The sequence below is a fragment of the Lepisosteus platostomus genome, chromosome 3, assembly GCF_059453375.1.
Source record: "Lepisosteus platostomus isolate fLepPlt1 chromosome 3, fLepPlt1.hap1, whole genome shotgun sequence".
Lineage (NCBI taxonomy): Eukaryota > Metazoa > Chordata > Actinopteri > Semionotiformes > Lepisosteidae > Lepisosteus > Lepisosteus platostomus.
This window is the reverse complement of record NC_142613.1, coordinates 63,056,036-63,082,373: the sequence shown is the minus strand read 5'-3', so window position 1 is coordinate 63,082,373 and position 26,338 is coordinate 63,056,036. Positions and strand designations below refer to the sequence as shown.

The 26,338-nt window shown below is 40.9% G+C and overlaps 1 protein-coding gene and 1 long non-coding RNA gene across 2 annotated transcripts; one reads left to right on the top strand and one right to left on the bottom strand.

Annotated features, from left to right (window-relative positions):
- Window positions 1–7,719, top strand: LOC148675242 (uncharacterized). Its single transcript, XR_015935479.1, has 3 exons — window positions 1–220; window positions 6,716–6,779; window positions 7,601–7,719. It is a non-coding gene; the product is annotated as an uncharacterized LOC148675242 (long non-coding RNA).
- Window positions 353–25,839, bottom strand: mtmr9 (myotubularin related protein 9). Its single transcript, XM_088626366.1, has 11 exons — window positions 25,684–25,839; window positions 21,957–22,207; window positions 19,644–19,752; window positions 18,202–18,327; window positions 17,779–17,952; window positions 16,312–16,529; window positions 15,537–15,698; window positions 14,413–14,554; window positions 13,830–14,050; window positions 10,924–11,075; window positions 353–4,736 (listed from the first exon to the last, which is right to left on the bottom strand). The coding sequence occupies exons 2-11, from the start codon at window positions 22,136–22,138 to the stop codon at window positions 4,573–4,575; spliced, it is 1,650 nt and encodes a 549-aa protein (XP_088482492.1). The 5' UTR covers window positions 22,139–22,207; window positions 25,684–25,839; the 3' UTR covers window positions 353–4,572.
- Between the last annotated feature and the right edge of the window lie 499 nt (window positions 25,840–26,338).

Sequence of the window (26,338 nt, the reverse complement as noted above, 5' to 3'; positions counted from 1 at the left end):
AGATGTAACAGGGAATGTTATAGTTCAGAAAATACAAAACCTCAAGCAACTGCATCAAGGAGTTGTGCCTTTAACCCACATGGTCAGATGGACAGCTGCCTAGTCATTTGGATGCTGAATCCATCTATGATTAACAAAAGGCTTGCTGCAGTGGCACTGGCACTGAAGATGGGGAGTCTGGAAAGGAATGGTCTCAAGGCATTTACACCACAGAATGAAGGTAATTGTTCGCAGGAACTGAAGTTTGTCCTCCTTTTTCAACTATCATTTTTGTGCTCAACAAAGAAGTAAGGTTCTGTTAAAGACATACGGGGGGCAAAAAGTAGGTCTTTGGGGGAAAAAAATGCAACTGTTATGCTTTATACATGTTCCTTTATTGTACAGTACATTCCACACATTTTAGACATCACAAAACACAATGCATTAAATGTAATTACACCAACATTCAAATAATGTAAAGAAAACTTTACTTCCTAACAATATTCAGTAAGACTTAATTCTGTACATGAATGAATCCGAAAATGTGATCAAAATGAGCACCACTGGCTTGCCTGCTTTTATCCTGATTCAACCAAACCGGTGATAATCTAGTGCTAATTTTCCTTTGACACACATGGAGAACGGAATGACATGCTGCAAACATTCAGAGACTTAATGCCTACCTCTTACTTCGGACTCAATTGACAACAAAGGTTTCATTTTGTGTGCAATTCTGAATTTAGATCTTTCCAGTTTGTAGTGTTCTGATGTGCCTTTAAACAAAACTGTCTATAATGCATTGAAAAGCCACAGTTACAAAATTTCCTGTATTTGCATAAAGTCCCAGAATAACTATACCAAAAACAGACTGGAAAAGTAAATACCTCTGCAGCTCAGCTCTTAGAGACCACGGATAACTCAGCGTGACAGTTTTTCTTACAAGTATGAATATTAAGTTCTTAATATTCAACGGGCCTGTTCTCAGGATGGATAATTCTTAAGGTCTGAAGATATGCGGTCTTTCTCTGGACTGCAAACCACTGTTACTGAAACATAGTTCTAAAAGTGCAGGAGGAGGAACATACAGTGGTTGACTGACAATTTTCTATGAGAAAAAGTTTTTAAAAAGTGAGCAATTTTTAACATCAAGTTTTTTTTAAAAAAATGGTTAGACAAACATACATGGTTGACCTTTGCAGCCATAAGCGGACAAGTGACTTTTTTCAAATCTTGCAATTTCAAAACCCGAACCCGCTACTACATCATTAGGCTAAACGGTTGATGAACAAATGTCCCTTAAAAGAAACGTAGAAACCATGAGTGTGGATGGTGTCAAACACCAATTAAAGCAAACTATTACTTAAAGCAATTTAATCCTCATCTAAATTTTACTAAAAATAAATTCCACTATAAGTAAATTTAAAAAAATCCAATGACACATTTTCAGATTTTTTTTGAAAGCATAAACAATTTACAGGTAAATCAAAATTCAATACAGTAGTTTTCTTTAATCCCAATGATGTTACAAAATGGTTGGTCCAGGTTTCTACACCATTAAGCTCATGAATGGACCAGATATGCCTCGAATGGGAGTTTCCCACATCTAGCAGGTTCCATGGGTGGATAACCAAGAAATCACCAGTTTCTAAAGACCTGGATCAACCTATGAACTACTGACATTTTGTGAAGCCATTCATTTATTTTGTAACCACTGCATCCAATTCAGGATCACAGGGAACCAGAGCACAGGGCAGGGTATATCCTAAACAAGACACCAGTCCATCGCGGGGCAGACAAAAAAAAAAAAAAAAAAAAAAGACAAGCACACACTCACACCCGGGCAATATTTCCAGAAGCCAATGAACCGACCAGTATGTCCCTGGACTCAGGGAGGAAACCGGATCACCCAGGCAAACCCAGGGAGAACGCAAACTCCACACAGAAAGCACACCAGGTCCAGAATTGAACCCAGAGCTCCTGCACTGCGAGGCAGCAACTCTAACTATTGTGCCACAATTCCACCCCCGTTTTGTGTAGTTATTTAGAAATCTAAATCAGTCAGTCCTCAAGAACCACACTTCTCTTAATTGAGCACGTGACCCGCTTAATGGATCAGTAACTTAGTTCCCTTAGTTTACATAAATCAGTGGAGTGTCCATTACTATATACATAACAGGTTGTGAGACAAGACTGCACCCTGGACAGGATTCCAATCCAGCTCAGGGCACACATACACACAAGAATATAGGGGCAAATTTTGAGACCTAAATTAACAACCAGCATACCTTTGGGCTGTGGGAAGAAACTGGGGCATCTGGAGAACACCCATGTGCAAACGGTAAGAACATGCAAATTCTAAACAGAAGGCTAACCAGCCTGGCACTGAACTCAGGACCACACAGCTGTGAGGCAGTAGTGTTAAGAACCACACCACCTTTTGACCATTTACTTCAAAACATTAACCTTAAATCTGTCAGTGGAAAATTCCACAAAGCAACAACGGAATTCCTGAAATTCACACTGCTGGTCAAACATCTTAGGCATAAGTAAGAGTTACAAAATACAGTTTGTATGTTATGAACATCAACAATTTACTCAAAACATTCACTGCAGCTCTTATTTTACTACAATAATGACTTTGGCGGCTATAATACAGCCTAGTGCCAAGCAATGTCATTTTGCAATACTTAATTCACCCTGGTCAGAATCTTTAGGAACTTCTTGTAGTTCATTAACTACATTTTCTCTTTTCTATACATTAAGCTTAAAGTAATCTTTTCGTACTGTGAAACACTGAGGGATCCATCTGAACTAAGTAACTAACAAAATGTCTAAATGTTCAGCAGAAGATCACAATAACATTGTGCATCTGCAAAAAAGACAGAAAATTACAAAATGCCTAAGACTCTTGCACAACAGTGCAATTCTGGTAAACGTACAGTAACGTCTCGAAAATTAAGAAAAAGGAGACTACCTCATGAAATAAAAATAACATTTATCTATAAGAATTTCAGCTATTGTGGTCACTTAAAATGTAAACAATTCACTTAATGAAAAAAATAATTGAGTTGTTGGTGATATTAAAATGCAATGATCTTTTAAAATTCATGATCTCCATCCAGAATAGCTGAGCAATCAATCCCAAAAGGAAAGTACCAATCTATCCCAATGAGAAAGAAGTTTCTACAAGTTCCAAAATGTGGCAGGTACTAAAAAGACACAGCCACTCCCTTTTTGCAAAATTGAACCTCAGAAATGAATTTGCTTTCAAAATGAGCAAATTGTTAAAGAAATTTGATTTGAGGAAATGAGTGAATTAACCACTCAAATCATGAACTGAAAACTGCAAGAATTCTGTGAGGCAATGCACATGGGTGGCATTAATTTGGCAATTGCAATTCCAAATATTAGGAGAACATTGTGTAATAAGTAGAATATTACAATGCTTACTTACTATACACCTGAATGTTTCAGCAAGTACAGGCTAGTCAAAATGTGAATCATTGATTCTTATTAAAAAGTTTGCAAAACGGAGGCGACTGCTTATGACCAAAATAGGCAGTTCGGTCTAACTTGACAGAAACGGGCTCAAAGAATGAGAAGCAGTGCCTTAAAAAAAAAGAAAAAAGATCCAGTTCTCCTCAAAATTGATTAAAATTATGTTAATCACATTCAACATTTAAGTCCTAGTTTCCCAGCAATATAGAAATTAAATTGACAATTTAACCAATTATCCTTTTTATGTAAAGGGTATTTTAGTTTTTATCCGTAATTAACAGGCAAAACTGAACCTTTGCTGCCAGAATTCAAGTAAATAAATTCTAGACTTGCAAGCCAGAACGGCAACTCTCAATCTCAGGCAGCTCCAGCCCCGTCTCTCACTGTAGTGTTTGTGGGAAAGGTGGGATTCTTAGTGTGACCACATATGGAGAGGCTCCTATATGAAAATGTCCAGGAGTGTGCAAATTTATTAGGACATCTCAAGATTTACATTTTTAAGCACTGCACAAAAAATCTTCAGTTACTTCAGCAATGAATAACTCATGCTCTCGGAATTTGACTTTCTGCCCTATGATTTCCATCTCAGAAGGAACGTCTGACTCGGTGTAGGACTTCTGCTGATTCATGATGACCTCAAGAATAACGCAGGCCCCACCTTACCTACAAAGTCTTCTTCATTTGTGAAGAAATGCCACATTTGTGACAGTTCTTTCACCACCCACTGATTCCAATTCTGAGTTTATTTTATTTAAGAAATGAAAAAGAGAATGTGGTTGTTGTAACATTTTATATAGATCTAGATTCTTAGGCATATAAACGACAGCTACCGATCTACACCAAGGTGGGTTATTTTAATAGATTTGCACACTACATTAAGCATGGGTGTGTTCAACAGCTTGAGGTGTCGCTTAGCAAGGGTATTTTTGCGCTCTGCACACATCTAGAGGAAGGCAGGTGCAAAGGCATGCCTGAGTGCACTCACGTGTGCTGCGCGTATTTTGTGTGTTTGAGAGTGTATGTGCAATACCTACGAGAGAAGGGGACGCCTGTATATTAAAGGAAATCCTTGGGAGGGAGTCTTTTGACATTCCGCTAGGGTGTCTCTAGCAACCCATCTTCCGTCTCCAGCTCGGCCAGCTGTCTGCGCAGGGCATTGACCTTGCTTTGCAGCTCCTTGTTGTATTCGATAATGTGCACCATCTCTTCGTATGCTTCATCCAGGCACTTGGAGGCTCGGTTCCAGCGCAGGAACACTCCTGTAGAAAAATAGAGCTACTCTATAATTCATTACATTCAAAAAAGCTTTTAAAAAACAGCAGGTGTTTAACCTTTAGCCAGATGTCACTGAGCTTGAACAATCTTCCCTAACTCCAGATCACTGGGACAGTATGGTGAGCTTTCAAAGCTACATGTTCTCCCCGTGGAACACAAGTGCTGTAGCCATCAGTCAAGTCTTATTTATTTCATCATAATTGCAAAAAACATTAAAATAATTACCGATGTTTTCAAGTTGAAAATAAAGAATACAAATTGAAAATAGCATAGCAGGCAGCAACATAACAGCCTCATTCAATACTGAATGAATTGCCTGACTTTCCCTGTCATTAGTTAATGTTTTTGAAACTGTTTGCAGGAGTTATTTGTATTACATATAAAAAGAACCTATTTCTACCTCCTATGCCCAGAAACTGGCTCTAGTTTCCTCCACTGGACCCAGCTTTGCGTAAGGCTAACACACTGAGTTCACTTGCTGAATACCCAAGTCAACCCATGGCTGACCCAGGAAGTACTTGCACACAACTACAAATGACGACCTGGGTTGTAATGCACTCTGGATAACTAGTAGGAAAGGGTGGATTTCCCAGAAGGCGATGTCCACACAACTTACAGTTTACTGCAGGTGTCAACATATGGCATAACGCCCTGCGTTCTGATGTGCAAGGACATATTGTGTGAGGTCATGCATGTTGGTATGTAGGCATGAAGTTATGCTGATGAAAGAACCTGGTGCACATTCCCATCCCTCTATAGAAACTAAAGCACGTGAATGTGTCCTGTGGATAATTCCCGACTGAAGAGACTGTCCAACCAAACTGGTTTTGCAATACTTTCCACAAGCAGCGTAAGGCGAGATGAGCTATCACACAACTAGGCAACTACATGAAATCACCAGATATAGATGTCTCATACACTGTAGCATAGGATTAACATGATAGGTTATTTTAAACATTTGACAAACTTATGCTTATCACGCGCTATTGATAATCAGCAGGGGTTAATTCTGGTCACAGTAATGGCAATACACCCTTAAGACTTTATCTATTGCAACTCTTAATTTTAAAGATTAACAAAATAAGTGCAAAATGTATTAATAAATTGAGCCCATTAAGATGGACAAGAAAGCCTTTAACAACATGTTTTTATTTTATAACCATCTCGCTATTGATCCACAGAGCCTTATGAATGCCTTTTCATTTCTCTTAAGGAACAGTCTCCATGGCGACCAGAAACACTAGCATGCTATAGCTTCGAACTCTACTGAACCAGCAAAATTTCTTTTAAGTCCTGGCAACACTGCATGTCAATATTTCACTGCAATTATCGGACAAGAAGGGAGACTATTATAGAAATGCATTAACGCTTGAAACTGCAGACAATGTGCCTTTCCTTTCCATAATTGCTTGTGAGCCTCTCTTCTGCAAATATGTAACCACTTTTATTCATCATCAGTTTAACATTTATCATCTTAGGACAAACATATCAGAATCCACAACTTAAAAAAAACATAGCCTTTTAAAACACAGCAATGTATGCTCCTAACTTCAATTATAAACATGAAGAGGCCACTGGATATTTCTCTCAATCACCTGGTATTGCCGATATTTCATCTGAAACGCCCATAATCACTGATGTCAGTGGCTAAATGCCTGGGATGTGCTTTTCTGGCTTACTGTCAACTACTGGCTCAGATATTCATGATGGGGGTTAAAGGGGGCATTGCTGACATATACCGTATTCGCTCCAAACACAGTATATTCCCCAGGGCGTGCATCACTGTGCGGTCATGTGTAATCTCTAACCTTACTGCAAATCAGCAGTTTCGTAAACTAAAGATTGTTAGCCTTTTGAACTAGGTAAATGCATTTTCTACAATCAATGAATTTCCTGTCTAACATAATGACCACATTTTCTGTATTTTTATCATTTTTGCTTCCATCTTTTTCTTCTACAGTAGGTTCCCTTCACTACCCATTCCAATCTTCCCATTTAATACATCAAGAAACACTGAAAAGCAACACGTAAGTATTAGAAGCAACAGCATTTGTTGCGATTTTATTGCTTCTTGGTATATGAACTGGAAAAAAATAGACACTTGATTTTCTAAAAGAGAAAAAAAATCTAAATATTAAAGATCTCAATAAGCTATCTGTAACAGTGAGCCAATGAAACAGGATTTATTTACACCGGCTCACAGCTTGCTTGTGTCAGATACAGATGGTTTGACACTTCATGCAAAGTACCTTTCTGCGAGGCAAACTGCAGCATTGCTGTCCTCAAGAGTTAAGTCACACAAATGTGAAGAATCTATATACTGACTAGGCTTGCTTGCCAAATACAATTATGAGGAATGAGCACAAAATATATATTTTCAGATATTTTTGCAGGGTGAACACTGCTAGACAGAATTTGGGATATGTCCTATTAAAAGACGAAGACAGCTTAACTGCTGATGTTGGTGGTGATGTCACCATGGAAGTCTAAGGATTCTGGTATCAGTGCATTAATTCAAAACACAAGGCAAAAGCAGGACAGCAACTGCAATTTGATCAACTGCAAATTTCATCTTCAAACTCAAAATGGAAACTGCTGTTAGGTTGCAGTGCATGTTTGTGAATCCTGTGATGCAAAACTCTTAGACAATGGACTACCCAGCAGTGGGGAAATAACATAATTCCTGTGGCAATGTTTTCAACAAACAGATTAACACACATATGGCACAAACCTTAAAGAACTCTATAGCTTGGTTCCTACAATGAATTGTCAATTTGTCTGGTGGAGTAGTGGGGTGGATTTTGCAGGCCTTTGGGTGCACTGTTGATGACAATACACCCATCCACAGGGCATGTGCAGTCACCCAGTGGTTTGATGAGCCTGACGCTGATGTTATCCATATGAGGAAGCCAATCGAACACAAATCGGATGTCCTGAAAAGATGCCCGAGATGGATCTCCATCTACCAGGGGTTAGTGAACTGACTTTCTCGCGGAAGAATGGTGCCACATCCCTCCTGCAGAATTGCAGAGGCTGAAAGAGCATTTGGCTACGTGGGGCCATTATGCATTTTAGCACAAAGTCTATTAAATGGCTTTATATTGGTGCTTCCATGTATTTCTCCACTGCCTGTAAACTTTTAAGTCATTTGGAAATGACTGCATATGGAGGTTTGTGCCAGTATGACAGATTGAAAGACTGATTGATTGAAAGCTACAGCAGAGGGAAATCACTCTAAGAGCCACTTTTTTGCTTTTGCAGTATAACAGGGTAGAGCCGGCAAGCTAATTCTTATTGTATGAGCTGCACTGATACAGGAGGGGGTGCCAAGAGTGCAGCCCTTGAGCAAATCAACAAACTAAAGAAATCTGAAGTGCCAAGTTCAACAGCAGGGTAGGTTTGCCAGTTCAAACAAGTTTTTATCAGGCAGGGGTGGCTGGAGTGATGCCATCATTACATTAGGTGCTGGCATGTTTGGAAGTCTTAACTACCACTATGTGATAGTTAAAAAAAAAGACACCTTACACATCAATAGTCACGCATAAGAAAGGCTATATTCAGCTAAACAATCCAATGCGTTTTTCATAGAATAATCAAGTGATGACCACTCTGACTGCTGTAGTTTCTTGTAAAACCAGACTGCTTTCAATTCAAAGTAGCATTCCTATGAATTACTTATCTTATAACATGTAAAAACAGGTGGATCTCTGTTTATGCATATATAATGAAATAAGTATTAAATATCAATGTTAAAAGGGAGTGGAGAAAAAAAGATGAATCCATTAAGAAAATGGTTACCTAATGTTTGTTCTACACTACTCTCTTGATTGTCTTAACATCTTTCATTCCATCTTAAACTTAGAATGCTTATCAAACTCAGACATTCATTGTCCATATTATGTAATAAAACTAGTAGTGGAAAAATTGACAGAACATGTTACAGACGGAAAACAAAATCACTGAAAATTTAATAAGACCCAAATATCCTGATGAATTAAAGCTAAACAGATTTTACCACAATGTGTGTGGCCTCCGTAAGTCCTCTGTGATGTACTGCACTAAACTAGTGTGCTAAGTAATATTTCAAAAGGAACAAGACACCTAAAAAGGTACCTTCACCTGAACTTAAGGATACTCTACCCTATCTCAGGTTTCAAAAATACTGTACACTAGAATTACCATGTTAAATCCAGGTACTCATTTGGATTTAACAGAATAATGCAGCTAATTTTGCAGTCAACAAGCATAAACTAAAAATCAATCATTTCTTTCAAAGCTACAAGCATTGACAATGGTTGAAATCCTTGTTTCTTTGTAAGCTTATCGTAGTCTTAAAGAAGTACAGCAAAACCAGCTGAGTCATGGTGTGCCTGACACATGACAGGGAGCATTCCACAAGAACGCAGCTCTTGAATCAAACAGCTTCCCTGTAACCATTAGTCAAAGGGCTGGACAGAAATATTTCATGGTTCTGACCGGCTAAACCCGAACAGAGCCTCTCCAGAATGTGTACCCAGAGAAGCCTGACCAAAACAGGTTGGGTCAAGTATCATCATGCTGAGCTCAGACCCATCAGCTCAGGGTGCGGAGTAAGAGAACAGGACAGGCATGACTGGAGACCATTAAGGACAAATCACTCAATTCTCAAACCACGTTAAAAAAAAAAGTTTTATAGTATTTTAGGATTGTAGAAGACTTGTTCTTTCTATAGCAGACTTCACTTATTGCACAAAGACAATATAGTTTGTGTAAAAAAAAACAAATCCAACTCTTTTCTCTTGAGGGCACAAGGCCCGACCCAAATCAAATCCTCAGCCCACCCACTGGTGACAAATCAAGTAACTAGTTGTTGATTTGGGGCTGGTTTGTTAGAGGCCTCTTCCTTCTTTTCAAAGGCAATGCGTTTGTAATTTCTGACTGGCAGGTGGGTTTAAGTTTAAAAATATACAGCTCACCCTGTGGGCCATGTGGGTCCTAATGCCCCAGTATAGTGATGGGGACACTATACTGTAAACAGACGCCGTCCTTCGGATTAGCCGTAAAACCGAGGTCCTGACTCTCTGTGATCATTAAAAATTCCAGGGCGTTTCTCAAAAAGAGTAGGGGTGTAACCCCGGCGTCCTGGCCAAATTTCCCATTGGCCCTTACCAGTCATGGCCTTCTAATAATCCCCATCTATGAATTGGCTTCATTACTCTGTTCTCCTCCCCACTGATAGCAGGTGTGTGGTGAGTGTACTGGTGTACTATGGCTGCCGTCGCATCATCTAGGTGGATGCTGCACATTGGTGGTGGTGGGGAGTCCCCATTACCTGTAAAGCGCTTTGAGTGGAGTGTCCAAAAAAGCGTTAAAAAGTGTAAGCAATTATCATTATTAATTATAATTATTAAACATAAGGACATCCCTCACAGTTAAAAAGGTCAGCCATGGCAAAGGGGAAGCAAGAACAAGGCCCTGTGGGATGCATCACCAAGTCAATTGATACATTGGGTGGCATAGTTGTAGCAACAGTGCACACTCTTGGAAAAGAAAACTAGATATGTAATTTTTCCCTCCTGCACTGGTCTCTAACTATTGTACAAATCGGTAGAGTGGTAGTTTTTGGTATGCACATTTTTGTTCAGCTATACAGTGCTGCCCTCTGCTGGAACAAGCAAACAACGAACAAAAGGAAATTGCTTTCCTGTAAGGGAAAGAAAGCTTTGTAACTGCTGCAGCCATGTCTTAAAAGGTACATTTTATACCCGTGTATATCCAAGGTATCAACAAGCACAGGAGCTGCTAGATACAGAGCCCACCTGTATTAAACTGAACACCAGCACTGAACACACAGTGCAACTCTTCATGCTTCCCACAAGTCAGTGGTACCACAGCTGAAATATTATATACTGAAATATATACTTCTGCGAGAACCGCACCAGGTCCTGGCCCTGTATGATAGGGAACCATCAATTTCACATAACATATTTTATTATGGCATGGGGCAGCCTTTATGTTATTTTTCTCATTTGCAAATCATAATTTCTGTTTGACTGTTTTTTTAAAATGGCTTTGAATTCTGTTTTTATTTTAGTCTCCTTTACAGTGCTCATGGCAAGTACCACTGCGCATACCGAGGACACTGAGGAGCCCAGAGAAGGCAGGCAGGCAGTGAAGTGACAGGGCTCTTACCCTCCCAGAGCAGCAGGCTCTGTGGAGCGACAGAGGGCCAGATGACCAGGCTGTTGGCTTCGTACAGAGGATTGAGGAAGTGCTCCATCTCCTGGGGACGGTTCACCCAGGACCACAGCGACACCGTCTTCTGGGGCAGCTTCAGTTTCAGCCTGCGCACAGAACACAGCAGTCAGAGCACAGCCTAGCTCTACAGTCACCAAGGAAACATGGAGCTAATCTGTAACGGAGGAGATTTCAAGCAGCTGAAATTTCACCCCAGAGTGCTGAAATTCCATCCACGATCTTCATTACCTGAGCGCAAAAATAAGCATTTTTAACAGGGCAAAGCCAGGGGTGTTTCAGCCACTGAGGATTTAAAAAGCCTTGAAAAACCTCTGGGACTTTATAACCACAGTACCAGGAAAGGCAATTGCTTGTGGACAGGACAGCATGCTGCAATCAAATGAGACGTAAAACCGAGGTCCTGACTCTCTGTGGTCATTAAAAATCCCAGGGCGTTTCCCACAAAGAGTACGGGTGTAACCCCGGCATCCTGGCAAAATTTCCCATTGGCCCTTATCAATCATGGACTCCTAATAATCCCCATCTATGAATTGGCTTCATTACTCTGCTCTCCTCCCCACTGATAGCTGATGTGTGGTGAGCGTCCTGGCGCACTATGGCTGCCGTCGCATCATCCAGGTGGATGCTGCACATTGGTGGTGGTGGAGGGGAGTCCCCATTATCTGTAAAGCACTTTGAGTGGAGTGTCCAGAAAAGCGCTATATAAAAGTGTAAGCAATTATTAATTATAACCCTTTAAGAGCACACTTAAACAGACTGTGAGTGTGAGATAAGAATTCCATGACTGAAACAAGATGCAAGGTTTTCCCGAGACAAGCTGATCTCAGTGACACCATAAGACCCTTTCAATACAGAACGTTCAAACCACTCCACTGGAGCACTGACCCGCCCAGCCGGCAGAACTGATCCCACCACTATTCACAACATGTGAAGTAGTACTGTATATGAACTGACTGACCTGGAAAGCACTATCAGCGAGTTCAGGCTGGAAGGGCTTGCAGGAGCATGCTGTAACACTCCAGCTAACCACATAACTGAGTGAATGGCAACTGTAGAGGTTTACTGAAAATAGGCATCAGCATGCCAACTGAATGAAGATTCCTATTTTGGAGACCAGCCCCGTCTTACTATGATTCACATTATTTCGTGCAGCGTGTTACTGTGCACGATGCCCGAGGCAATTCTTTCTAATTACAGGTTTTTGTCCAGCCTGATTATTGATTTTGCCTTCTCAGCATTGAGACTGCTAAATTATCAAATTTTACACAAATACAGTGGATACAAAAAGTCTACACACCCTTATTGAAATTGCAGGTTTTTGTGATGTAAAGCCAGAAATCAAGACAAATAATTTCAGACATTCCCCCCCCCCCCTTTTAATGTGACCTTGCAAACAACAAAATTCAAGAGAAAAACAAATAGATAATTATTAGGAAAAATAATTGAAATTAAAAAACCTGCAACACCCTGATTGCATAAGTGTGTACACAATGCCCCCCCAACTAATACTTTGTGGAAGCACCTTTTGCATTTGTTACAACAGTAAGTCTTTGTGAATAAGTCTCTATCAACTTTGCAATTTTATCCCACTCTTCCTTGCAAAGAAGTTCAAGCTCCTTCAAATTGCCTGGGGATCTCCGAGTCTTGGCTCTGACTGGGCCATTCCAAGCTGAAGAAGAAGAGAAATGTCACCTTCCAACATAATGACCCAAAGCACACATCCACATCAACCAAGGAATGGCTTCAGAAAAGGAAGATCAAAGTCTTGGAATGGCCCAGTCAGAGCCCAGACTCAGAGGGCTGTGCACAGGAGATCCCCAGGCAATTTGAAGGAGCTTGAACTTCTTTGCAAGGAAGAGTGGGATAAAATTGCAAAGTCCAGGTGTGCAAAGTTGATAGAGACTTATTCACAAAGACTTATGCTGCAATAAATGCAAAAGGTGCTTCCACAAAGTATTAGTTGGGGGGGCATTGTGTACATACTTATGCAACCAGGGTGTTGCAGGTTTTTTAATTTCAATTATTTTTCCTAATAATTATCTATTTGTTTTTCTCTTGAATTTTGTTGGTTGCAAGGTCACATTCTTGATGGAAAAATGTCTGACATGGTTTATCTCAATTTCTGTCTTTACATCACAAAAACCTGCAATTTCAATAAGGGTGTGTAGACTTTCTATATCCACTGTACATACAAAGAGAATTAAGCACGACTATTACCATTTGTTTATGTGAGTATAGACAAGAGAAAACAAAAAAACACCAGAAATGTCTCATGTGGTGTTAATAAGACTATGGAATGTTTTTTTTCCCCAACATTCGAAACGTTTTGTAGTCAGAAGATACAGGTGATAAAGATAAACAATATTTGCGATCGAAAGAGTAGGCTAGACTCAATCTTCATTCAATATATTATTAGGCATAATTTCTGTGTCTGTTTTATCTGGCAGAAAACTGTTATTCTATGTCCTACAACAGCATCTTTCAACACTGGTCCCGAAACACTACTGTATCCGTTTGTTTAATTCTAACCTGCTCTTAGTCAGCAGGGCAGCTCAGTTTCCCTCCTTACCTCTCACTGAAAAGCTTTTAATAGGGTAATACATTTATGATGAACAGACACTGGTGGGGAATAACATTGTATTAAAAACTTTCAAGAGCAAAAAATAAAAATGAAACACTTTAAAGAGAAAATTGAAATCAATTTTCCTGCAATGCATAACTTAAAAGGAGTAACAACCAGAGGAGACAATGATGCCCCAGGACCAGGGATGAGAGCCACTAACACAAACACGCCCTGTGAACTGCAGAAGTGCGAGGCAGAGGCGCTGGGTAGGACTGACCTCTCATGGGCGTTGTTGCCCAGGAAGGTACCAAACTGGGAGGCATAGGCGTGCTCGAAGAGCAGGACCAGGAAATGCTCGTTGAACTGAAAGGAGCAGGGGAACTGGCGCAGGATCTGCCACACACAGTCGAGGAAGAGCAGGAAGATGGGAGCCTCCCAGCGTAGCTTGCTGTTGGAGTAGGCCGACTGGGCACAGCGCTGCTGGAATGGGTGACCAGCCTTGGGGCAAAGAAAACAATTTTCTGGAAGTCACCATGAAATCTTCAGCTGCACATGACCTGTGTGTGACTGAATGAAACAGTGTTATTTTTATTTCGCCCGATTTCAAAATGAAAGCTGCAACTATGAAGAACAGTTTTGCGGTGGAGCAATAAAAGTTTGAGAGGTCAACCTGACAGGGATGCGTTTTATATTGACACACTAGAACACAGAACACAGATCTGCTACCGCGGTGGAAAAAATGCCTCCTCTCCTAAACGGAGAGTGTTTTGGAATCCCTTCTGATGAAGAGATTCATTGCTGTAATATAGCTCTTGTCTTGGAAACGGTGCATTTGTTTCAGTTCGGTTTTATGATCTGACCTGCAGCCACTCCCTCTCGACGAGAGACCCGAAGCCCCGGATGGTCCTGCAGCCAGGGTCAAGGATGATCTGAGCAAGAGAGGTCACCTGCAGCGTGGAGTCCGTCCCTTCTGTGCCGTGGACCAGCACTGAGGCCCCTTCCCTGAGAGACACAACCACATCCCCTTACAAGTGCACTGCCACGGTCTTTTCATGCCCAGATCTCCCAGCCAGTGGAGACACCCTTAAGCACGTCTACATCACCCTGTCAAAAATATTCAATTTCTCCAAAAAGGGGCCGACAGCAAGAGAGAGAGAGAGATCTGTGATCCCAGGTGAGACTACCCAGCTCTTTTATAGTATGCGAGACAGATGTCCGGAGGAAGCACAAACCACACTGTGCAAAAGGATTCCAGTCACAAAAAAGCCCTGTGAGGGGTGAAGGTGGGGAATCGGTGAGCCCAGAGGAGGTTGAGCAATAATGATGGTGAAATTGAGAAAAGCGGAAAATTGAGAGTAAGGACAAGTATTAACTGAAGCCTTCAAATAAGAATTTAAGTAAGCCGTTTTTGTTACTAGTCAATGACAGCTAAATTAATGGAACGGGTCAGTCTGGTTGAGTGCCGCTACAAAACTTAAAAGCAATCATTCCTGAATGCTAAGAAAATAAAATCTTTGTCTGTGATTATACAGGGCTGGCTATGAAGTGGTTAGAGCTGAAACAGTTTAGTTTAACTTCTGTTTTCCAGTTTTATCACATAAACCTTGCGTTTACCAATTATAAGATAGAAGCAAATACATACGGTATCCACCAGGGCAGGTCAAGCTAGCATTAGGAGACAAGTTTATAAGGAATTAAAAGCTCAAAAAAACAATGCATTTTCACATTAGACATACTGTACGAGCTTGTCTGTCCTATACAGAAGAGCCACAGGTTTCGTTCTGCTCTGATGTTGCCACCCAGTCTAATACTTGACACTCTCCAGCTGAACATGGTCGATTACATCCCCCCGGGCTGTTGCCCTCCGAGTTCACGAAGGCATCTATTCTACTCGGAGATCTATTCACTTTTGTGGTCACCCGGGACCTGACTGACAACGCGTGTAGGCGACGGCGAACAGAGAGGTCGCCGCCGAGAGTCTTGCCTGTCAATGCACTGCGCGGCAAGGCAGGCCGTGGTGAGGATCTCCTTGACGTGCGTCAGCCAGCTGGAAGCCTCCAGCTTGCTGAGCCAGCGGTCCATGTTGTGGGACTGATCATTGCAAGCTTCCACCAGCTTGATCAGGCTCTCCTGCAGAATATTAGACCTGAAAGGGTGAAAAGAAAACGGAGAACCACAAAGATGTATTCACCAAATATTAAGCCAACGATTATTAGAGGCCATTATCCAAAGCGACTTAAGTCTGTACACATTTACCAAGCTGGGCATCTCGTGTGGAGAAAGAGCAGTGCCCCTCCCAGCATACAAAACCACAACCTTCTGTTAAATTGGCAAGAAAGTGTCAACCACACCTGGAGACAGGCCAGTTTTTTACACTGGAAAACAACACTTGCATGTAGTGACATTATATAGGGCATTTACTTTTTCATGGCATCCTACAATGTTTATTGACCAGAACCACACAAGTACATTTACAGTATGTGCTAAGAAATTGTACACTGGAATGTATTCAAAAACATTCTATTCTACTCTTAACTTCTCAGAGGTTACAAATAGGTTTGTAGCTACTAGGTATGTGCAGGAAGACTGTATCCTTGACATCTCAACAGTCATGCACAGAAATGCAAACACCAGTTAAAGAGGAAAAAAAACAACAAATCGCAATACTATAGAAAGGTCTCTGTTGCTCAAGAACAAGTGGGGAACAAATCATTTTCATTTTCCATTTTTCCCCCCCATCCAGAAGTCTGAGGATTTACCTCTCAATAGCCTTATGGATTCTCCTCCACTGTGGGTAATGTGCCTCCTGCTCAAATCCGCCCCCCCTGGCTTTGGCCTGCTGTGCCACGTTGATGGTGCGGGTGTCGATGATGTAGCCACGCTTGCCAGCACGCAGAGTGGCATTGATCAGCTTCTCGTCCTCCTTGCAGCGCCGCCCGTTGGTGCCCGTCAGGGGCTGCCCAGCCCGCATCATCACCTGAGAGAAACAGGACACTTTGAACCTGGTCTCTGTGGGGCAACTGCACTGAACTGAAAGCAGCAGACTAACTGGGGTGATCCTATGGGTAAGATGCAGACCCCCACAGACCCATTTCTTATTTACTATTTCTAATTAAGGTTTTAGAACGTGTGGTTGCACATCAATCACGGGCTTTCATGGCAGCAAATGATTTATCAGATCGCACGAATACGTGGTCTTCGGCTTCACTGCCATGCAGATGATATTCAGATCTACGTTAAGACCTCTTCCTCCTCCGATTCATTGCCTCCATCACTTCTCATTGAAGACAAAAGTGACAAAACAGAAATATTATCGGTGGGCATGACAGCTGGAAAAGCTGGAGAGCTTCACAGTAATGGTGGTCGGCTTCTCCATTCAGGTGTCAGGCCTATTCCGGAATTTGGGAGTCATATTTCGATCCTTTCCCGTCTTCTGAACTCCATGTGAAAAAACTTGATCAAGATTTTTTTTATCCCCCCCACCTCTTAGAAATATTGCTTATATTAGCGAATTTCTGTCAATGTCCAATAGTGAGTGCCTGATTCATGCACATAAAATGAAGGGCTTTCTGTAACTTTTTGCTCTACGGACTCCCTAAAACTCTCTTTAGGGAAACTGCAATACGTCCACATCTCTGCAGCTAGGCTTCTAACTCACATTAGACCTTGATGGCATATCATCCCTACTCTCAAATCTCTTCATTTTCCTTAAAGTCATGTATTCAATATAAAGTGATTTATGAGAGTCTGAACAATTTGGCTCTTTCATATATCTCAGACCTCCTTGATGTATACTCTCCTTCCCAAAGGTTTCATTCAGTTGAGGCTGGTCCATTGCTCATTTTACATCGGATTAAATGGTGGACTAACTTCTGCCATTGCTACATTTTCATGGAACGCCCTTCTTGCGTCTCCTCGCGAGGCAGATTCCTTGACATGTTTTTAAAACACATCTTTGTACTTGGGCCTATGTCCGATTGTGTTAGGGTTTGTCTTGTATGTCCTTGTTCTATTTAAATTATCCTATTTTTATTATGCAAAGGAACAAGTAATAGGTTTATTCCATGCTGAAAAAAAGAAGAAAGAAAACAACATTTCTGCCATGGAGCCTTCTTCAGGTGTGAGCACAGGTGTGAGTACATAACTTATTATGTACAGTATATACACACTGGACGAGACAAGTCTATCTTCAATACTTGAACAAACACAAAGACAGCAGTCCTCACCATGCCATTCTTCTTATGGTAATAACTGAGCACAGGGAAGCGCCCTGCATGCCTGAAGGTGGCAACTTTTCGCAGTGTCTCGTCATCGATAGACTTGGGCACAGTGACCAGGGGAGGGTAGGAGGGACAGACCGTGAAGTCCTTGTTCACTGTACTCAGCCGCCACTCTTCTGTCTGAGGGAATAACAATAAAAAAAAAAAAATCAGCCTTAACCACCTTTCGCCCAGCTCTTATTGAGAGCAGGACAGGAGAATCCCCCAATAAACTTCTCCACTATAATACTGTCACTTTATTAGTCCACCAAACATCGAATAGTTGGAGAGGAGTTTAAAAATTCAAAAAGTAAAACTTAAACATTTTGGTTGATTAAATAGACTGTCCTGCTGATTTGTTTTTTAAATTGATAAAGGACAGAAACCTACCAAAGATTCGATCTGCTTAAAGGCTTGCTCAGGACTGAAAGTGTTCCACCCATCCTCAATCACTTCAAACATGGGCCGGTAGAAGAAAGGGTACATCAGCGAGACCGAATCCAGAGTGGACAGAGTCTGGGTAAATCACAAATAAACCCATCTGTAAGCAGACGCATGCAGAAACAATGGCTACTAACACATCGATTCCGTATCACTCCTGTTTTCACAAAATGAAGCCCCCAGCAGCTTCTCTTAAAGAAAAGGAAAAAGGAAATTGCAAAGATGAAAATAAATGTAAGAGGGTAACAATTTTGATGTTCCTACATTTAAAACTGAGAACAGGAGGCACTTTTTCATTCAAAGGGCTGAGAGTGTGCAGAACAAGCTACCCTTCCATGCTGTTGAAGCCCATACCCTGGCTTGGAGAAGGATGAGATTCTCATATCAAACTAATAGCAATGTGCTAGATAGGTTGCAAATGAGAGGAGGACATCTTGCCCATCTTGAGTTCTCATTTTCTTATTATTTGTATTGATATTTTAGCCAGAATCTGCCAATATTACACCTAAAATCCTCACTATCAAATAAGCATTTAAATATTAAAATATTAAAACCAAGGCAACCAGCACCTACATTTGCAAGCTACATTTTTACCTTTTGGCAGACGACACATCACACAAGTCTATCTCATGTACACTACATGGTCTATAATTCTGATAACACCCCCACAATCACTACTCCCCTTTAATTGGGGGAAAGTGGGCTCCTGGGTTTCCCCAAGGTCTGTCAGTCCTGCCCTTTTCCTCCAGGGTATCAGTGCCCGGAGCAGTAAGATTACAGCAAACTCTAGTGATGCTGTTTTAGGGCAATATACTGTTCTGCACACATTCCTCCCTGCACCTGTTCGATCCCACTCCAGCCTGACACCTCCTGTCCCAGTGATTGTGGCATGCACACAACCACCCAATAGGGCATACCACCTCACTCTTTAAAACAGAGATGCAGTTAAAAGTTCAAACCAGACCGTAATGAAGCATTCTGATCAAAGCAATTTCAATGCATGTAATGGAAACCATTTAGAACACATTGGTCGTATTCTGAAATTTGAACAAAATGTACCAGACACTTCATTTATCATTATAGATGCTTTGATCAGCTTAACACAAAAACTAAAAAATAAAGAATGTGAAGGTCAGGTTATGAGAACAGATTTGATGAATACATTTGTTATTAAAACATCAGAGGATACAGGAAATCCACAGGAAGGAATACGAGAATTAGGACTGCAATACACACTAATACCCATTAATACAAGATGTGAAATTTAAAAACATTTTCAAGCTCCCAGTGGATCATCTGGTATCCTGGTTAAGCAAAATAAAAGGGTTTTCACTGGTTGCTATGAAAATCCTTAATATTTAAAAAACAAAAATATAAATATTTTGCCTTACTTCAATAGAACTGGCGATGTTTAAGCACTCCTCCATACCAGGGATATCGAGCTGTATAATCCGCAAGTCTTTACATTTTACAATGATTGTGCCTAATGAACCCACAAACCTGCAACATTAAAAATAACTGCATATTAATACCCAACTTACATTAAAAATAATGTGAACCAGGTTAGTTATGTCAATGCAGGGAAGAGATTATGAAGGTGAAAAACAAAACTTGAATTCTGTCTCAGTATCAAAACCTTAGCAAAGCTGTGTACAACAATTTCCCCACTTTAACAATCTACAGTATATAGGGTTTAGAACCACTTTAGACAGGATGCAAACTGGACTCCTGCTATACAGAAGTTTCACCCATTTTTAGTTTCCCAAATTATCACACTTTAGAAAATGCACAAAAACTACAGAACTATTTGAGAAAAAACCTTCGGAAATGCAGAATTATTTAACAGCCTGATTAGAATTACCGAGTATTGATAAGCTCCGTTCATTTTAATTTCTTGTGACCTAATGCATCAATTACAACTACAGTATAAGGGTATATGCAGACAAAGCCTTGTGCAGCTTTCTGAAAATCAATCTCTTCAGCTGCGATACCTCACAAAACAATGAGCATTCATTGTCCAAATACTAAGGTCCTCAAATTGACAGCTTTGGTAAGTCAGGTCTTCTCTGTTTTTACTAAATTCTAAAAAACTGAACAATCCTATATAAACAATACACAAATAAAAGTATTAATCAGTGTTCAGGGTGTACAGGCATGCTGCACTGACAGCAAGAGAAATGTAAAGGACTAGTGAAAATCACAGATGGTGAAACTTGCACAACTGACATCCCTCCTCACAGCAACAAACCAACAGACTGCACACGCGAAAGGAAGAATGTAGGTGGACTCCATTGACCCATCCACTTTAGAGTGACTCATCTTTTAACACGTCACAGGCAACACAGTCCTGGAGCTGTGGTTCAGCACGGACTGGACAAGAGGTACCATCACCACCACATGCTAGTAAGCGCTTGAGAGACAGCAGGAGCCACTGTGCCCCTCTACCCATCATTCCCACTCTACCCATGACAGCACTGGGCTAACTGTGCAATCAGCTAAGTGACCACACGTCCCAGGTCATCTAGTGACAGATTGGACTCGAATTTCCCCTACACTCAACTCGAGGGAGTGCCTTTAATACTCAAGTCATGCTTTAAGCCAAATCTATTCAGAAGATGATTAATTCAGACATGTCGGCTAGGTTAAAAAGCATCAACTGAATAGTAGGCTTGTAGCCCGAGGTGGACTGATGTGTTGATTGATGTGCGACTCCATCAAGATAGTGAAAATCCCAAATAACTACTGGTAAAGAAACACGTTGCACATGGGCTAACATAAAGCATACAGTATAGTTCTGGACAGCTGAAACATAGACCCAGATTGTTCAATACACATCTGGTGAAAGTAGTGCGAGGGTGCACCTCTGCTCTGCCTGTGCAGGGATTCGATCACAGTTGCCCAGGGACCTGGAGCATACACAGAACCACTCCCTAGACAGGGAGGAACCCCACGACACCAAAAGACAGGGTCTTCTTTCACAGAAGAATTCAATACTAACCAGGTTTCGAGGAGATAACACCACTTCTGTAACATGAACAGGACCACCGAGTCCTGTTACATTAGCAAAGGCTATCGAACAAACTATGTAACGAGTATGTGGACATGAAAGATTGAAATCTTTCTATGTTCGACGCGCAGGCATGTGCTGCGTATTTCCACCAACACCTCTCTTGTATTCACATTTCTGCAGGCCAAAATACACACATTTGAACTAAGAATTGCTCAAAATGCACTCTTTTGACTTTAAATGAATAAAAATACACAGATACTAGGTGTTCTCATAAAAACATGAACATCCCTTGCAGAAGGGAACAGCAAAAGATAAACTTTTACAAGAAAACAAGTTTCCCAATAATCCAGCTACTGCCATGCAAGCTTGAGAACTGTTGTTATATGGCAAGTGATAGGAGGACATAACTATAGGATGATTAATTTTTGTATAATGGGTATTTTTAAAAAATCCCTTTTCTTAACTCGCATTCCGGATTCTTTTCTGCGATTTTAGTTTTAGCACTGCTAAATTCTCTTCTCCATAACCAGAAGTCACTGATATCACTGACGCCCTTGCAGCCAAAACCTTTGTGTGACCAGTCGCAGGCCTGACTGGGTTTGCCTGAAGGGAGGATATCTGGGACCTGGGCTGTTTAGGCCAGCGCCCCAGCGACGGAGGAACAGACTCGGCGAGCGCCGCAGGCCGAACTAACCGCTTTTCAATGGAGTCGATGTTGGAGTGCAGCAGCCACAGCTCCTCGGTGTTGTCCTGCCGGGAGGAGAGGATGAGGTGGTGCCCAGTGAGACAGAGCGTGCCCTCCACCTTGGGCATGAAGGGACGGTGCAGGACCACATTGTCCACCCGGGGGGTCTTGATGAGCTCCACAAACTCCATTGTCCAGGGGTGGAAGACGGCGCTCAAAAATGTATGCAAGGTTCTGCTTGCATGAAGGCTTTGACAAGACTGTTCAAACAACATGGAAAAAAAAAATGTAAGGCACAGTGACAAGACAGAATGGACAGACACCTTTATACGTTTTGGGGCAGTGCAGTGGCTCTGTGGCTAAAGGATCTGCACCTGTGGCTGGGAGGTTGCCGGTTCATATCCCATCGCCTACTCCGTTGGGCCCCTGAGCAAGGCCCTTAACCCCAACTGCTCCAGGGGTGCCGTATAAATGGCTGACCCTCAGCTCTGATCCCAAGCTTCTCTCCCCCTATCTGTGTCTCATGGAGAGCAAGCTGGGGTATGCGAAAGGACAAATTCCTAATAAAAGAAATTGTATGTGGCCAATAAAGTGATCTTATAAGTTTATGTTGACATTTTTTCTCTTGAAATGTAAAGAGATGCAGGCGGCAGAGTGGTTAGCAATGCTGTCTCGCAGCAGTAAGGCCCTGGGTCCTATTTCTTTAGTGTTATCTACTGTCCGTTCTGCCCACATTCCCACGGGTTTCCTCCCACAGTCCAAAGAAATACTGGTAGGTAGTTTCCTTCTGGGAAAGACTGGCCCTGGTTTGCGTGTGTGCGTGCATGCTTGTGTCTGTGTGTGCCCTGTGATGGACAGGTGTCCCGACCAGGGAGCATCCTTCTTTGCACCTGCTGCTCCCTGGGATAGGCTCCAGCTCGCCCGTGACCCTGTATTGGACAAAGCTGTGAGAAAATGAACAGACAGATGCAAAGATGTGCGATGAGGACGAAGAGTTAGTAAGAGAGACTGGAGTCAAAAAACATACATGATTTCTGACACAGAAAAAAGAACTGAAAAACAGGATCTTAAAACACTCAGGACCGTCCTACCCATTGCAACATACAGGGAGCGACAACACTCCTTGCAGCCATAATTAAACTAAGTCTCATACTGTACTATGATGTCAGACAATTTAGAGTCACTTACTGTCTCACTGCTGCAACAGAACTGAAAAGCAGAAGATGGCTGACCACCGAAAAACCTTCATCTCACTTCCCAAGTTATAGAAGTGGCATTTCAAGTTCAGCAAAGGATCACCAGCATACAATTCACCACTAAACATATCAGGAACACCTGCATAGAATCTTAGCTTCAGTTATTTAATGCTAAAAAAAGCGGACTGAAAAGTAAAGACAGTTATCATTGCTTTAAATCTTGCTAGTTTTAGACATTCATGAACATCTCTCTTTTTGCATACAAAATCAGTTTCTTATTATCCTTTTTCCCCCCCAAATGGGCAAAATGGAAATCAGCCTAGAAACACTTAGACAGGACTTGACAATCTTTTTTAACTTATGTTTAAATTTTCCATCTCGAAGGATCCCACAGGACTTCAGATACAGGAGACACAGGTCACCCACCGCTGCAGAGCTTCGCTCATGAAGGTGACAAGGGACAAGCATTCGACACGAGCAGCCCCAGCGGAGAAGTGAGAAACAGCTTTAGCAACCAAACTGAGGGGAAATGAGGCAGGCCTGACTGTACAAAGAGTAGAACTCAGCCAGAAGCTGAGGTTAACACCACTGGTGCTACAGAGTGTAAATGACCAAGCAGCCAAAACATTGGTTTACAATCTCTTCCAAAGGAAAACACCTCTGACAGCAAGACGTGGTCTGGTCTCATACGGGTATTGGTTTTAAGAAATCAGCCCACGCATTTCCTTTTATAACTACACTCTCCATATCTAAAGATGACTTAAGCTTTTTTTTCTAATACAGTAGCATGAGTTTTGTTAAACACCTCTAGATTGCAGAGTTTAAAGCTTGTTATACATGTACCTTATCTACAAATAAAATTATATTTTATTGTAAAATTACAGTACTTCTATCACACCCCTGTATCTCTCTGCTTTCAGCTAGTCTCACCATATACTGTACACAAACACCACAGTAACGTGGCCTTGAAAAACTGGGGTGATGGAATTATTGGATTCCCACAGCAAAAGATGGTAGCGTGGTTTCTTTCAAGAAATGTTTTGAGGTCCTTGGTTTAATGATCAGAACGGCTTCCGTTAGTTTGCAATTATAATACTCAGAACACGAACAATAGCATCATGACTTTCTTCAAGTTAAATATTTTGAACAGGAGAGATTTCATTTATTTAACTGCCCATACAGAAATTCCCTTCTCTTCCAATTAATCGAGTACAAAACATTCATGTTTACAGATAAAGTCTAAGTTGTTAGTGCCGTGAGAGAAACGTCTGGACGAGATCCTAGGCTCAATCAGCTACTACAAACCATACGAGCATTTTGTTTGTAGGCATTTAAAGGTGTTTTTTAGATTTAAGGATTTTGATTTTTTGTTGTAATAAGAAACGTTTGGGAGAAAAAAAGCATTGATTTAGAGCAAATTAGTAATTCTGGGTAAAGCTAACTTTTATAAATGAAAATGGTCCAATAATACTTTCTCTTTTAGTCTTTTATTTTAGTATTGGAGTTGAAACATTTATTTTAAATTTTGTGAAAATGTGAAAAATGCAAAAGCAAGTTAACATTTGTTATATGTAAAACATAATTTGGCTATATAATTTACTTATTATCTCTGGCAGTTCGTTTTTTTCTGATTGTGTCTTTTTTCTCTTGTATTGGTTTATGCTCCTCTAGTTGTATTTGTATTTGTGAATTCTTTATACATTTAATTAAAAAAACCATACAAGCAGGATAGGCCGATCAGAACAGGCTCTTTTCGCTTGTAACCCTTCTTGGGCTCTAATGCTGAACATTCAAGTTCGTCCCAGATCGTACAGCCTCAGACATACAGGTGTATGGAATCGTGAATCGTTATTTAATTAAAATTAAAACTAATTGAGCGCTCGATAAAACGAATTGGGTTTCAATAAATCGAGAAAGGGTGTCATTCACAACAGGTATAACGCTTGGCGAGCTGAATGAATCAGATGTAATAAAACCCTGTAGCTGAATACTGACTTCAGTGTAATATCTCATATAGCACATAGACTTTTGCTGCGCGACCCATGACAATTTTCAGTCCATTTCAATCTGAATACTCAATAAAGACGTGACATACACGGGGAGAAACGTGTATATATATCTAACTAGATTTTTTTAAATTTAAAATAGCATCCCTTGAAGCACATTTTCCAATAAACTTCAGTGTCGCCAATATATAAATCAATGTTTATTCATTCCGTTTATGTAAGGCACCTTATCCTTGAATGACCGACTCTTAATTATTACGACAGGCCCACCCTAGATATGTTTGAATTCTTAACAATACCAGCACAGAATTAACTCTGAGTACATCCTACAACCTATCGTAGTTTTAGGCTTCCGAGATTGAATGTTTCCCCTAGTCATGCACAGGAAAACAACGCACCGAACGCATTGTAAAACAAGAAATAACCATGATGTCGATTCTTCTACAAGAAAACAAAATTAAATAACCTCTTAAGGCCGAAAGCCATAATACATAGCACGAACACCACTGCTGTCCCACTCCTGCTAAATATTACCTGTTACTCCTCGTTTGTCTTGCTCCCTTCTAGTACGAAAATGCCGCATCCAAATTTCCAGAAACCCTTAAACACACTGGTGTAAACAGGACCCTGTCCGTCTCTAACAGCAGCACACAGCTGGTGGAGCGGATATTATCTAGCTCGGCTCCGCCTATCCTTCCGTTTGCGCTGTCAGATGCAATGAAGTTCCGGTGGTTTTCTTTCATTGAATGTAATGGAAAAACTGCGTTTTGTTTCAAAATAAATATTTGCTTTGAAATAAAAAATTAAACAGGATTTCTCAGTGTTTCTTGAAGAATATCCCTCTGTAATCCGCATATTTCATTTATGCCACGGCCTATGTTTTCACCTGACCCAACAAGGTAATTTTGTCAAAGCGCGAACAAGCAAAATAATAATAATAATAATAATAATAATAATAATAATAATAATAATAATAATAATAATAAACTTTATTTTATATAGCGCCTTTAAAGGTGGCTTCTCAAAGCGCTTTACAGGATGACAATAACAATAAATAAGAAGACTACAACAATAAATAAGAAAATTTCACAAGACAGGACACAATTATAATTACAACAATACAACAATAACAATAGAGGAGACCGTGGAAGATGGTATTAAGAAGAGCAGAGGGGTGAAGAATGGAACC

Coding starts and splice junctions, on each gene's coding strand:
- mtmr9 (XM_088626366.1), bottom strand. CDS start 22,138: ATGGAGTTTGTGGAGCTCATCAAGACCCCCCGGGTGGACAATGTGGTC. Junction 16,530..17,778: donor ACCATAAGAAGAATGGCATG/GTGAGGACTGCT, acceptor TGTTTCTCTCAG/GTGATGATGCGGGCTGGGCA. Junction 14,555..15,536: donor GCCGCGCAGTGCATTGACAG/GCAAGACTCTCG, acceptor TGTGTCTCTCAG/GGAAGGGGCCTCAGTGCTGG.